Raw genomic sequence first — 13216 nt, forward strand, 5'->3', positions numbered from 1 at the left:
TAGTGCAGCAGAAGCTGTGCTCTCACCTGGAAGTTCGCAACCTCCTCCTTTTGCACGAGCACGACGGTACTGTGCCTGAGTGAGTACGGATTCTCCTGTACTGTAACATGCCATGCATGGCTTTGGGTTACAGCGCAGCCGTGGCCTCTCTCTCTCTTGCTTGAGCACAGTGCAGCCGCTCCTGTGCATGGAGAAGAGCAGAGTGGCCATCACATTTTCAACAAGCTCTTGTCAGAAGTGTTCCAGGGGTCTGCTTGCTGCAACGGCGGGGGCCAGGAGAGTGTGGGGAAGCCTCAGCAGGATCCACAGGATTCCCTCTCCTTAGGTAAGTATCTTATTTAAAGGAGAACTGTAGTGAGAGGTATATGGTGGCAGCCATATTTATTTCCTTTTACGCAATACCAGTTACCTGGCTGTTCTGCTGATCCTCTGCCTCTAATAGTATTAGCCACAAACCCTGAACAAGCATGCAGCAGATCAGGTGTTTCTGACATTTTTGTCAGATCTGACAAGATTAGCTGCATTGGTGTGATTCACACATTACTGAATTACGGAAATAAATATGGCAGCCTCCATATACCTCTCACTACAGTTCTCCTTTAATTTTCTTTAACCTTGGGTACACTTTTCAATAATACAATAATGACATTGCTGAATGTATGTCGTCACTTCCGGACTCTGAAGTAATCAGCGGTGAGTCTGTCACAACTAATGATGAGAAGCGCCATTTCCCTATAAGATTTCCTCAGCTAGCCTAGTGCGAGAAGCTTGCACTCCATCATTCCCCCTCACAGGCAGAATCACACCTGCTGCAGCTCCATCTGCTGAGAAATCACCACAATACTGGCAACAAGTCAGAACATTTCACACTTCAGCTTCAGATTATAATGTGAGGATCTGCAGTTCCCTTCTCCGACCAGCAGGTGGCGCGCCCGCCCTCTCTATGGTACACTGCTGCTGGAGGAACGTCATATCCGGTGCGCCGGAAGTGGACGGTGCAGCAGCAGCCGGTGACAGTCGTGTTGTAGTCCGCAGTTCGAAATGGTGAGATTCTAATCTTCTGTAACAAAATGTAACAATGTAATAATAATAACAGGATGACGGGGCGGTGACGTCACAGAGGGGGCTCTCCTGCTGCTGGAGGCGACACTGGGGGGGTCCACAGGGGGCAGGCATGGGGTCTACAACTTCCGGTCACACCAGACAGACCCCACATCTCCTGTCTGCGACACCCCTAATCCTCAACACTTCCCTGCAGATACAGCTTCATACATTTATACAGCCCCTCGCGTGTTATTATTATTATTATGTATTTATATAGCACTGACATCTCCTGCAGCACATTACAGAGTACATAATCATGTCACTGACTGTCCTCAGAGGAGCTCACACTCTAATCCCACCATAGTCATAGTCTAATGTCCTACCATAGTATTATGTATTTATATAGCACTGACATCTTCTACAGCACATTACAGAGTACATAGTCATGTCACTGACTGTCCTCAGAGGAGCTCACACTCTAATCCTACCATAGTCATAGTGTAATGTCCCACCATATTATTATGTATTTATATAGCACTGACATCTTCTGCAGCACATTACAGAGTACATAATCATGTCACTGACTGTCCTCAGAGGAGCTCACACTCTAATCCCACCATATTCATAGTCTAATGTCCTACCATAGTATTATGTATTTATATATCACTGACATCTTCTACAGCACATTACAGAGTACATAGTCATGTCACTGACTGTCCTCAGAGGAGCTCACACTCTAATCCTACCATAGTCATAGTGTAATGTCCCACCATATTATTATGTATTTATATAGCACTGACATCTTCTGCAGCACATTACAGAGTACATAGTCCTGTCACTGACTGTCCTCAGAGGAGCTCACAATCTAATCCTACCATAGTCATAGTGTAATGTCCTACCATATTATTATTATGTATTTATATAGCACTGACATCTTCTGCAGCACTTTACTGAGTACATAGTCATGTGACTGACTGTCCTCAGAGGAGCTCACACTCTAATCCCACCATAGTCATAGTCTAATGTCCTACCATAGTATTATGTATTTATATAGCACTGACATCTTCTACAGCACATTACAGAGTACATAGTCATGTCACTGACTGTCCTCAGAGGAGCTCACACTCTAATCCTACCATAGTCATAGTGTAATGTCCCACCATATTATTATGTATTTATATAGCACTGACATCTTCTGCAGCACATTACAGAGTACATAGTCCTGTCACTGACTGTCCTCAGAGGAGCTCACAATCTAATCCTACCATAGTCATAGTGTAATGTCCTACCATATTATTATTATGTATTTATATAGCACTGACATCTTCTGCAGCACTTTACTGAGTACATAGTCATGTCACTGACTGTCCTCAGAGGAGCTCACACTCTAATCCTACCATAGTCCTAGTCCAATGCCCTACCATATTATTATGTATTTATATAGCACTGACATCTTCTGCAGAACATTACAGAGTACATAGTCATGTCACTGACTGTCCTCAGAGGAGCTCACACTCTAATCCTACCATAGTCATAGTGTAATGTCCCACCATATTATTATGTTTTTATATAGCACTGACATCTTCTGCAGCACATTACAGAGTACATAGTCATGTCACTGACTGTCCTCAGAGGAGCTCACACTCTAATCCTACCATAGTCATAGTCTAATGTCCTACCATATTATTATTATGTATTTATATAGCACGGACATCTTCTGCAGCACTTTACAGAGTACATAGTCATGTCACTGACTGTCCTCAGAGGAGCTCACACTCTAATCCTACCATAGTCATAGTCTAATGTCCTACCATATTGTTATTATGTATTTATATAGCACTGACATCTTCTGCAGCACTTTACTGAGTACATAGTCATGTCACTGACTGTCCTCAGAGGAGCTCACACTCTAATCCTACCATAGTCATAGTCTAATGTCCTACCATATTATTATTATGTATTTATATAGCACTGACATCTTCTGCAGCACTTTACTGAGTACATAGTCATGTCACTGACTGTCCTCAGAGGAGCTCACACTCTAATCCTACCATAGTCATAGTGTAATGTCCCACCATATTATTATGTATTTATATAGCACTGACATCTTCTGCAGCACATTACAGAGTACATAGTCCTGTCACTGACTGTCCTCAGAGGAGCTCACAATCTAATCCTACCATAGTCATAGTCTAATGTCCTACCATATTATTATTATGTATTTATATAGCACTGACATCTTCTGCAGCACTTTACAGAGTACATAGTCATGTCACTGACTGTCCTCAGAGGAGCTCACAATCTAATCCTGCCATAGTCATAGTCTAATGTCCTATCATATTATTATTATGTATTTATATAGCACGGACATCTTCTGCAGCACTTTACAGAGTACATAGTCATGTCACTGACTGTCCTCAGAGGAGCTCACACTCTAATCCTACCATAGTCATAGTCTAATGTCCTACCATATTATTATTATGTATTTATATAGCACTGACATCTTCTGCAGCACTTTACTGAGTACATAGTCATGTCACTGACTGTCCTCAGAGGAGCTCACACTCTAATCCTACCATAGTCCTAGTCTAATGCCCTACCATATTATTATGTATTTATATAGCACTGACATCTTCTGCAGCACATTACAGAGTACATAGTCATGTCACTGACTGTCCTCAGAGGAGCTCACACTCTAATCCTACCATAGTCATAGTGTAATGTCCCACCATATTATTATGTTTTTATATAGCACTGACATCTTCTGCAGCACATTACAGAGTACATAGTCATGTCACTGACTGTCCTTAGAGGAGCTCACACTCTAATCCTACCATAGTCATAGTCTAATGTCCTACCATATTATTATTATGTATTTATAAAGCACGGACATCTTCTGCAGCACTTTACTTAGTACATAGTCATGTCACTGACTGTCCTCAGAGGAGCTCACACTCTAATCCTACCATAGTCATAGTCTAATGTCCTACCATATTATTATTATGTATTTATATAGCACGGACATCTTCTGCAGCACTTTACAGAGTACATAGTCATGTCACTGACTGTCCTCAGAGGAGCTCACACTCTAATCCTACCATAGTCATAGTCTAATGTCCTACCATATTATTATTATGTATTTATATAGCACTGACATCTTCTGCAGCACTTTACTGAGTACATAGGCATGTCAGAAATGTAAAAAAATTGTGTAGTGTGCGGCCTTAACTAAAAAGAGTTACAAAAGATTCACTTACCTGGGGCTTTAACCAGCTGCAGCCGTCCTGTGCTCGCAGCGTGCTGAACCGGTCCTCCATTCCCCCACCGTGACTTAATTTAGTCTCTGCCGACTGATCAGTTGGCAATTCATGTCGGCGAACGTGTCCTGCGCAAGTCGCGCTCGTCGACCTGAACGAGGATTGCAGTGAACCGCTGACTGATCAGTCAGTAGAAACAAAACTAATCTGCGGCGTTTGGTAATTTGCGGGCACAGGACGGCTTTGTGGGGCTGTTTGAAGCCCCTGATAAGTGAAAGTCTTGTAATTCTTTTCAGTTACGGTTCCCTTTAAAGGGGTTCTTTGACATGTATAAAAAAAAAAAAAAAACACTCACACTTACCTGGGGCTTCTATCGGCCCCCTGCAGCTGTTATGTCCCGCGCTGTCCTCCTATGATCTTCCGTTCCCGGCCGCTTGTCCCAGTGTAATTATTCCTCTAACTAGACAAATGGAACTGCAGCTGTGCGGCCGCGTTAGTGCCCCGCTCCGGAGCGCGTCATTGTGAGCTTACAGCACAGGTGCAGTACAAGAAAAGTTCATACTGCGCTTGCGCAGTAAGCTCCAAATGACGCGCGCGGGAGCGAGTAGGCACGCAGCCGCGCAGCTGCAGTTCCATTAGTCTAGTTAGAGGAGTAATTAGACCGGGACTGGCGGCCGGGAACGGAAGATCATAGGAGGACGGCGCTGGACATGACAGCTGCAGGGGGCTGATAGAAGTCCCAGACAAGTGTCAGTTCTTGTTTTTTTTTTTTATTCATGTCAAAGAACCCCAAAGAGAGTCTGAAGCGAGAATAGATCTCGCTTCAGACCTCATAGATAGCAGGGGCATGTGTGCCCCTGCTAAACCGCCGATATCCCGCGGCTTAACGGGCGTCCTTGATCCCCCAAATCCCCTCCGTAATGCGGGGGAGCGCTTCCTGGTTGGGGCAGGGCTAACCGCCGCAGCCCTGCCCCACGCGCGTCTGTCAGCGCGTATCTCCGCCTCTCCCCTGCCCCTCTGTCTTCCTTCACTGAGAGGGGCGGGGGAGAGGCGGCGATGCGCCGCTGACAGACGCGACTGGAGGCAGGGCTGCAGCCATTAGCTCTGCCTCCCGGAGCGACCAAGTGTCGCAGTGGGGGGTTTGGGGGTGAAGGGACTTCCGTTTAGCCGCGCTATAGCGGCGGTTTAGCAGGGGCACACATGCCCCTGCTAACTATGAGCTCTGAAGCGAGATTTATTCTCGCTTCAGAGTCTCTTTAGGCTGCTATTTGATGCCAGCCAACTTCTTATAGGAGGAATCTGCTGCACGTTTCTGACAATTGTAGGATGTTAATAACATAACCGTGTAATATTAGGATTCTGGAAACTGTTTGGTTACATCTATGAGAAGGCAGCTACTCTATGCCTGGTTATGCTGTGTAATATATTGGTATAACATATATTTGTGTATTCCATTGTCTGTATTACTACCCCATGTTTGTTTCATACTGTGTGCAGTGCCACGGAATATGTTGGCACTTTATAAATTAATAATAAATAACATGAAATGACTTTGTGTTTCTCATTGACAGGCCCGTAACGCGGAGAAAGCCATGTAAGTGCTGAACGTCTTCCCTGATGTGTCTTCTGAAATCCCCCCCCTTGTCTTGTTATGTACATGTGAAGTAAGATGGTCGTGCTGTTTCTGCCGGGGAGGGTGATGTCTGGATGTGTGCTTACAGGACAATCAGTAGTTTGGTTTCAGGACATGTAAGATTTAGGGGTTGTTGTTTCTGCATTGCGACACAGAGGGGAGCTATCTGCAGAGTAGCATCTGGAGAACTCGGCGACATTGGTGTCCTGCAGGGGTTTCACTGCTGTCTGTTTGTGTCCGCTGAACTCTGGAGCCTCCGGATAGTGTTAAGATGCATCCTCCCTGCTTCTGGTCGCGCTGCATTGAGTGCAAGAAGACCCCCAGCAAGTCTGCACACAGCTCAACTTCCTTACCAAGCGTCCTTCTCAGCGCCGCTGTTCAGCTGCAATCTTCCCTGGTAAGCCGTTCAGTGACGTCAGCAACAGACCTTCTGCGCATGCGTGGATTTTCTGTGCAAGTGCAGAAGGCCCCGGCTGACGTCACTCAGTCAGACTGCGTCCGACTGAGCTGATTACCGGGGATTGACTGGGACACAGCCATGCTTATGGGGCTGGAGGAAGCCCCGGGTAAGTAAAAAACTGCAGTGAGACTCATCTCTGATTCACAGGGGTCAGTTGCATAATGCACGTGTTATAATGAGTGTGAACTGCAATGGAGTCTAGACATAGACTTTCATACAAAGCCTGCATGCAGCAAGTTAGAATAACGTGAACAGGCCCATAGAATTGTTCCGAAAATTTGCAAAGATGAATCCGCACTCCCATTACAGTGGCGTGCAAGGCCGCAGGATCAATTGAGGATCCAATGAGAAGTCAAGAAACAGAAATCCTGGATAGAAAAAAAGCTGCACCACCAAAGTGTATACTCAAATAATCTTTATTCAAAAACACTGAAACATTTAAAAGCATTTAAAATGGAGTGTATTGCACCACAAAAGCAAGTCCTCACAGCACAATGGGATGTGAGGAAAGACCAGTGATACCAAAAATGCCTCACCTCTCAGGTATATGATAAACCTTTCTATGCTGCGCGTTAACCATCTGCGATCTAAACTAGATCACAGTATGGAAAAGTGGGACCCGGGTCCAAGGGAACTAGTCTGAGAATTGGTTCAATAGTGATTGTGGCATCCATACAAGTGCCTGAACAGCTATCCAATAAGTAGGTCAGAGACAATGAATAAATATAAGTTTTGAATATGCTCATAAACATGCACAGAGCAGTGATTAAAGCGAACCCAAACCAATCATTTTTTTAATTAAAAATATTTAGTTGCAGCACTCTGACACATACAAAGATAAATAAACACTCCTTGAAGCCTGTGAGCATTTCAGTGCATGCTTTTCACCCTTCTCTTTTCATAACTAGGATTATACAGGTGGCAGCCATTAGCAATTCCTCCATTGCCGGACACCACCTACTCCACCAGTCTCCCGGATTCTGTCCCGGCAATATGAAAGGAAGGGAGGGTTCCTCCAATAAATGTAAAATATTTTATATTTTTCATCATCAAGCTGAAAAAAGGCTGCTATTTATTATTATAATTTAGAAAATAGATTTTATTTCTGAAATCTTGTATTTTTAATTTGGGTCCACTTTAAGAATAATGGACAGTGCACATAATGGTGAATGACATTATTGGTGATATACATAATCCCAGGACAGGATCCAATATAAAGTCATGTCAGCATAGAGGTGAGGGCGGAGGGAGGCACACACAACGCTCCCCACACGTGGACCACTTCATCAAGAGCGAAGGATTGTGGGTAAGTAGATGGCACTGTGAGTCCGGCCGTGTGGTAGGCTAGGAATGTGCGCAGCGCGTGCGGCTGGACGCGTAATATGACGCTTCTGTATTTCCGCCTTAGCATGCAAAGTTGTTTGCTATTGGCCAGATCAGAAGCGAGTCACTGCTCTGTAACTGGAGCGCATATCGGATCCTGTTGTTCCACATTGTACGGTGGTCGTCAGTGCCCAAAAAGCTAAGTAAAGCGTTTTGGCAAATGAATACGTTTCAATAATGATTGCAAGTTAAACAAGGAGTAAGTAATAAGTAGCACATATATTCAGCAGAAGGCAGGTCAAAGGAGAACCTCCTAAGCTAGGCAACGAGGCTGATAACTGTCAGTAATCTGAGGGGGGCACAATAAAGCGTCCTTCATAGATGCGAATGGCACAAGATAATAGTGTCCATAAATTTGCATTAATGAGACCCTTCCAATATTGGGACTCGAAAAGGAGGAGAGAAGGAGAAAGTCAGAAAAGATATTCTGCACAGAATCACCCAATCATTAAGAGCTGAGACAAACTTCTATGAGGGCCACACACAGTGTTGTTTCTTCAGTGACCAGTAGAGGGTCCACATCCAAGCCCAAGTACATCTTTCATGTTAATAGTCAGGTCGCAGACACAGAGAGTGTCCTTTGGAGAATCTTTAGATACGCCGATGGCTTTTACGGTAAGTTAGAGGGAGCTTCCACTTTGTAAAAGATTATAACTAAACAGAAGCAAAGAGGGAGAAAGTGTACGTTGTAACTATTTAAAAAAGAGAGGAAAAATGCATATGCATTATATGCACCGACGTGTGACTAGCTCATACCCCCAGTGATGTGAACAATAAAATCAGGGAGCATAGCCGACTCACCTAAGCCGTGCCACCTGGATTAATCCGAATGTGATCATCCAGTGATAAAGTGCACTTATTGAGAGGTGGTTTACACTCACCTGTGCAGAACCACCTATCATAATGTAACAAAGACCAGCGCGGTGCGGGAACGCATGCTGCACGCATTTTTTGCCCAAACGCACGGCTGTCCCATTCATTATAGTGAATGGGAATCAGCCCCGCAACGCATGCGAACGCAGATGGCGTGGGATTGTAGGCGTTCCGATCGCACAGCCATCTCTGTTTGATAATGTGAACAAGGTCCAAGTGTGGGTTCACACTGTGCACATTGCATAATATGTGTTATAATGACTGTGAGCTGCAAGAGAGACTGGCCATAGATTGTATGTAGTTAGGATAATGTGATCAGTTACAATACAGCCCAGTGAGCAGGCCGTTAGGATTGTACAGGCAGAAATATTCTGCTACACACAGAGCACTGTCAATGCCCAGGCTGGTTTATACTGGGGGCGTTTAGCTGCAATTGCAAGAAATATGCAAAGAGATAGATAGAAATAGGATTTTTTTTATATAAATGCGATCTGATTGTGTCAGATCACAGACGCCCGGCATGCTGCATTTCTTCTGCTTTTCTCCTTGTGTTCCTCATATACGAATTATCTGAAATTGCGCACTTGTGTTCCTAGCAGCCAGTAATCACTAGACGCAATCAAAGCATAATAGCATTGCATTTACGTTTTGCGATCTTGACTTTAAAACAGCCCAAAGTGAACCTTCATGCTTTTACACTGGACTGGATATTCTCTGTATTGTGTGTTTGTTTTTCTGTGTGATAAAATGTAAGTATTGCATGTAGGGAGTCTTGTTCTGATATTTTTGGTTCTCTTTCAGGACGGCTTTGGCGAGATTTCGCCAGGCCCAGCTAGAAGATGGCAAAGTCAAGGTAAGAGGTCTAGGAAGCTGGTAGAGCGGTCTGTAGGTGTGATGCGTTAGTACAGTGATCTGCAAACACGGCACTCCAGCTGTTAAGAAACTACAAGTCCCACAATGCATTTGCCTTTGGGAATCATGACTGTGGCTGTCAGACTCCTGCAATGCATTGTGGAACTTGTAGTTCATTAACAATTGTAGAGCCATGTTTGCAGATCACTGCATTAGTCTGCAGGCAGGAGGCTGGCTGGCGGGAGGCTGCGAGCATTGATGACATAGATGCTGCTGACTGGCTGGTGTGATGTTAGTCTGCAGGTGGGAGGCTGGCGAGCATTGATGACATAGATGCTGCTGACTGGCTGGTGTGATGTTAGTCTGCAGGTGGGAGGCTGGCGTACATTGATGACATAGATGCTGCTGACTGGCTGGTGTGATGTTAGTCTGCAGGTATGAGGCTGGCGTACATTGATGACATAGATGCTGCTGACTGGCTGGTGTGATGTTAGTCTGCAGGTGGGAGGCTGGCGTACATTGATGACATAGATGCTGCTGACTGGCTGGTGTGATGTTAGTCTGCAGGTATGAGGCTGGCGTACATTGATGACATAGATGCTGCTGACTGGCTGGTGTGATGTTAGTCTGCAGGTGGGAGGCTGGCGTACATTGATGACATAGATGCTGCTGACTGGCTGGTGTGATGTTAGTCTGCAGGTGGGAGGCTGGCGTACATTGATGACATAGATGCTGCTGACTGGCTGGTGTGATGTTAGTCTGCAGGTGGGAGGCTGGCGTACATTGATGACATAGATGCTGCTGACTGGCTGGTGTGATGTTAGTCTGCAGGTATGAGGCTGGCGTACATTGATGACATAGATGCTGCTGACTGGCTGGTGTGATGTTAGTCTGCAGGTGGGAGGCTGGCGTACATTGATGACATAGATGCTGCTGACTGGCTGGTGTGATGTTAGTCTGCAGGTGGGAGGCTGGCGTACATTGATGACATAGATGCTGCTGACTGGCTGGTGTGATGTTAGTCTGCAGGTGGGAGGCTGGCGTACATTGATGACATAGATGCTGCTGACTGGCTGGTGTGATGTTAGTCTGCAGGTGGGAGGCTGGCGTACATTGATGACATAGATGCTGCTGACTGGCTGGTGTGATGTTAGTCTGCAGGTGGGAGGCTGGCGTACATTGATGACATAGATGCTGCTGACTGGCTGGTGTGATGTTAGTCTGCAGGTGGGAGGCTGGCGTACATTGATGACATAGATGCTGCTGACTGGCTGGTGTGATGTTAGTCTGCTGGCGGGAGGCTGCGAGCATTGATGACATAGATGCTGCTGACTGGCTGGTGTGATGTTAGTCTGCTGGCGGGAGGCTGCGAGCATTGATGACATAGATGCTGCTGACTGGCTGGTGTGATGTTAGTCTGCAGGTGAGAGGCTGGCGAGCATTGATGACATAGATGCTGCTGACTGGCTGGTGTGATGTTAGTGTGCAGGTGGGAGGCTGGCGTACATTGATGACATAGATGCTGCTGACTGGCTGGTGTGATGTTAGTCTGCAGGTGGGAGGCTGGCGAGCATTGATGACATAGATGCTGCTGACTAGCTGGTGTGATGTTAGTCTGCAGGTGGGAGGCTGGCGTACATTGATGACATAGATGCTGCTGACTGGCTGGTGTGATGTTAGTCTGCAGGTATGAGGCTGGCGTACATTGATGACATAGATGCTGCTGACTGGCTGGTGTGATGTTAGTCTGCAGGTGGGAGGCTGGCGAGCATTGATGACATAGATGCTGCTGACTGGCTGGTGTGATGTTAGTCTGCTGGCGGGAGGCTGCGAGCATTGATGACATAGATGCTGCTGACTGGCTGGTGTGATGTTAGTCTGCTGGCGGGAGGCTGCGAGCATTGATGACATAGATGCTGCTGACTGGCTGGTGTGATGTTAGTCTGCAGGTGGGAGGCTGGCGAGCATTGATGACATAGATGCTGCTGACTGGCTGGTGTGATGTTAGTGTGCAGGTGGGAGGCTGGCGTACATTGATGACATAGATGCTGCTGACTGGCTGGTGTGATGTTAGTCTGCAGGTGGGAGGCTGGCGAGCATTGATGACATAGATGCTGCTGACTGGCTGGTGTGATGTTAGTCTGCAGGTGGGAGGCTGGCGTACATTGATGACATAGATGCTGCTGACTGGCTGGTGTGATGTTAGTCTGCTGGCGGGAGGCTGCGAGCATTGATGACATAGATGCTGCTGACTGGCTGGTGTGATGTTAGTCTGCAGGTATGAGGCTGGCGTACATTGATGACATAGATGCTGCTGACTGGCTGGTGTGATGTTAGTCTGCAGGTGGGAGGCTGGCGTACATTGATGACATAGATGCTGCTGACTGGCTGGTGTGATGTTAGTCTGCAGGTGGGAGGCTGGCGTACATTGATGACATAGATGCTGCTGACTGGCTGGTGTGATGTTAGTCTGCAGGTATGAGGCTGGCGTACATTGATGACATAGATGCTGCTGACTGGCTGGTGTGATGTTAGTCTGCAGGTGGGAGGCTGGCGTACATTGATGACATAGATGCTGCTGACTGGCTGGTGTGATGTTAGTCTGCAGGTGGGAGGCTGGCGTACATTGATGACATAGATGCTGCTGACTGGCTGGTGTGATGTTAGTCTGCAGGTGGGAGGCTGGCGTACATTGATGACATAGATGCTGCTGACTGGCTGGTGTGATGTTAGTCTGCAGGTGGGAGGCTGGCGTACATTGATGACATAGATGCTGCTGACTGGCTGGTGTGATGTTAGTCTGCAGGTGGGAGGCTGGCGTACATTGATGACATAGATGCTGCTGACTGGCTGGTGTGATGTTAGTCTGCAGGTGGGAGGCTGGCGTACATTGATGACATAGATGCTGCTGACTGGCTGGTGTGATGTTAGTCTGCTGGCGGGAGGCTGCGAGCATTGATGACATAGATGCTGCTGACTGGCTGGTGTGATGTTAGTCTGCTGGCGGGAGGCTGCGAGCATTGATGACATAGATGCTGCTGACTGGCTGGTGTGATGTTAGTCTGCAGGTGGGAGGCTGGCGAGCATTGATGACATAGATGCTGCTGACTGGCTGGTGTGATGTTAGTCTGCAGGTGGGAGGCTGGCGTACATTGATGACATAGATGCTGCTGACTGGCTGGTGTGATGTTAGTCTGCAGGTGGGAGGCTGGCGAACATTGATGACATAGATGCTGCTGACTGGCTGGTGTGATGTTAGTGTGCAGGTGGGAGGCTGGCGTACATTGATGACATAGATGCTGCTGACTGGCTGGTGTGATGTTAGTCTGCAGGTGGGAGGCTGGCGAGCATTGATGACAAAGATGCTGCTGACTGGCTGGTGTGATGTTAGTCTGCAGGTGGGAGGCTGGCGTACATTGATGACATAGATGCTGCTGACTGGCTGGTGTGATGTTAGTCTGCTGGCGGGAGGCTGCGAGCATTGATGACATAGATGCTGCTGACTGGCTGGTGTGATGTTAGTCTGCAGGTATGAGGCTGGCGTACATTGATGACATAGATGCTGCTGACTGGCTGGTGTGATGTTAGTCTGCAGGTGGGAGGCTGGCGTACATTGATGACATAGATGCTGCTGACTGGCTGGTGTGATGTTAGTCTGCAGGTATGAGGCTGGCGTACATTGATGACATAGATGCTGCTGACTGGCTGGTGTGA

The 13216-nt window shown here is 46.8% G+C and overlaps 1 protein-coding gene across 1 annotated transcript in view; it reads left to right on the forward strand.

Annotated features, from left to right (window-relative positions):
* Nucleotides 1–962: 962 nt before the first annotated feature.
* ISY1 (ISY1 splicing factor homolog) overlaps nucleotides 963–13216 on the forward strand; it is a 64480-nt gene continuing 52226 nt past the window's right edge. Inside the window, exons 1-3 of the mRNA XM_068255002.1 lie at nucleotides 963–1044; nucleotides 5873–5895; nucleotides 9452–9503. Coding sequence (XP_068111103.1) covers nucleotides 1042–1044; nucleotides 5873–5895; nucleotides 9452–9503 — 78 coding nt within the window. The 5' untranslated portion in view covers nucleotides 963–1041. The remainder of the gene's footprint in view (nucleotides 1045–5872; nucleotides 5896–9451; nucleotides 9504–13216) is intronic.

This window comes from Hyperolius riggenbachi, chromosome 9 (assembly GCF_040937935.1).
Source record: "Hyperolius riggenbachi isolate aHypRig1 chromosome 9, aHypRig1.pri, whole genome shotgun sequence".
Classification (NCBI taxonomy): domain Eukaryota; kingdom Metazoa; phylum Chordata; class Amphibia; order Anura; family Hyperoliidae; genus Hyperolius; species Hyperolius riggenbachi.